Below are 2130 nucleotides of genomic sequence, written 5' to 3' on the forward strand. Positions count from 1 at the left end.
TTTTTATGTTTTGATGTTGAATTCACTTTTTTGACGGCAAATTTGGGTGTACTGTTTTTTTATGTTGGGGGTGCGGCTTATAGCCCGGTGCGGCTTATATGTTAATGTTCACGGTTTTTTTTTAAATGGCGGGTGCGGCTTATAGTCCGAAAAATACAGTAACCTAGTTCTTGTTCTTGTCTCAGTACTTTTTGTTTAAATATGGTCCAGCTTTTTAGAACCCCCTTTTTTGTACATTCACTTTTGTCCTCCAGGATCCTTTATAATCACAGACTCCAACCCTAGTGTTAACCAAGGACTCCAACCTTCCAACSTTTAGCTCCTGGTAGTACCTGCTTCCTTAAGAGCATTTTATACTTTGATCTGAAGCTGAACAATCAACTTGCGGTCACGTGGTGGCAGAATTTACATTCACACATACAGARCATTTTCATAGTTTAAAGCAGTGTTATTTAACCCTGATCCTCGGGGCACACTGCCCTGCATGTTCTAGATGTTTCCCTGCTTCAACACAGCTGATTTAAATTCATAACTGATTAACAGGCTTTTGTTGAACTGCAATCATCTGAATTAGGTGTGTTAAAGTGGGCCTATTACCGGTATGCAAGATTCACTATTTTCAGGTATTTTTACTTACATTTGGGTCTGCACTGCTTCTGAAAACAGTCCAAGCACCAAAAATAAAAAATTTTAAAAATGCACCAGAGGTATTTTTACTATAAGTAAATGTATTTTCTTGTGTCTTGAAATGACCTGTTTTCAAACACCACTTTTTGGGACGTCACAAACAGTACTCCAACCCACCCCAACCTGATCTGCTGCCAGATCTACTAATGCTGTCTGGGAGCTTTTCCCCATAAACAAACATTCACAAACTTCTGACCAATCATGCAATACTCTGTACACACTCCTGTGAGAAAAACGTTTGGCCCAAGCTACTCTACAAATAAAATAACACAATTCTCGCCATGCAACTGTGTCAATAAGAGCTGACTTTGTGGCTTCCAGTGGAGTATGCAGGGCCCTTTAGTCCACATGTGGACAGTGTCTGTTACACCAACACCTGGAGTTAGAAACAATTTGACATACCCCTGTGACAGCGACACCTGGATGTTGTAGCACGGCAGCAGCGGTCGATCAGAGAGCTCAAACTCAAACACTTCCCGTCTGGCACGGTGCTCTTCATCCACATCATCCTCTTCATCCTCCTCWTCTTCCTCTGGTCCCGGTGGGTCAGCCAGAATGTTATAGACTCCCACTTCACTCAAAGCCTCTAAAGAGTCAACAGAACATAATTATTCAAGTTTAATTGTTTTTTTTTACCAATTCCTTTAGACTGGTTTTTATTTAGGTCTAGTTTTTCAGATCCGGTGTTCATGGTCCTACTTTAGTTCTGGTTTCATAGCACCAGTTTAGATCATTATTACACTAACTTGTTACCAGAAAACCCTATGAACCAGTGTAATAATTCTTATTCTTGTGTTTTTCTATCCCTAATTTGTCCAGTACTGGTTGCATGAGAATGATTCATTATTTCCTGCTTGTCCTCCATGCTTGTCCTGACTCTGTAGACCTATTTTGGTGGTTAGATGTTGATCAGTTCAATGTTGTTCCATTTTGTTTTCCTTTGTATAAGATTCTCAAATTTTGGTTCAATCCTGATTCTTCTTACTGCTTTTCCTTTTGTCAGATTGTCTTCAATAAAAGCAGATGGATACAAAGTCCTTTGATTTTTTTTACCCCCAACCTTCCTGCCTTTCTTTTCGTAGTGACGTCAGTGCTGAGTTTGTGTGTGTGTGTGAACTAACCACACGCCGAGCTGCCGTAAAAGTCCCAGTAGATTCCCGGGTCACCCTCCGACCTTCCCTGGATGTCAGACAGATAGTCTGCAGGCAGAAAGAGCCACAGAGTTAAAGCAGATCAAAGAGCCGACCAATCAGAGAGCACGAAGGCAGCGAGCTGAAAACAGTGGAGCCACACACAGTGAAAGATGTGGAGAAGAAGATGAGTGTTTGTGTTCAGACGGAGCCGACTCGCCGCCATGGCGCTCGGCGCTGAGGAGACGGATGCTGGCAGGAGAGTGTGTTTGTGTGAGTGTGTGTGTGTGTGTGTGTGTGTGTGTGTGTGTGT

At 42.2% G+C, this 2130-nt stretch overlaps 1 protein-coding gene across 1 annotated transcript in view; it reads right to left on the reverse strand.

The window, feature by feature from the left end:
* LOC106532504 (BCL-6 corepressor) overlaps positions 1-2130 on the reverse strand; it is a gene marked incomplete in the record, with an annotated part of 129446 nt that overhangs the window by 13052 nt on the left and 114264 nt on the right. The window contains 2 exon segments of the mRNA XM_014028568.1: positions 1090-1273; positions 1809-1886. Of these exon segments, the coding sequence (XP_013884022.1) occupies positions 1090-1273; positions 1809-1886 (262 nt within the window).

This window comes from Austrofundulus limnaeus, unplaced genomic scaffold (assembly GCF_001266775.1).
Source record: "Austrofundulus limnaeus strain Quisiro unplaced genomic scaffold, Austrofundulus_limnaeus-1.0 Scaffold781, whole genome shotgun sequence".
Taxonomy (NCBI): domain Eukaryota; kingdom Metazoa; phylum Chordata; class Actinopteri; order Cyprinodontiformes; family Rivulidae; genus Austrofundulus; species Austrofundulus limnaeus.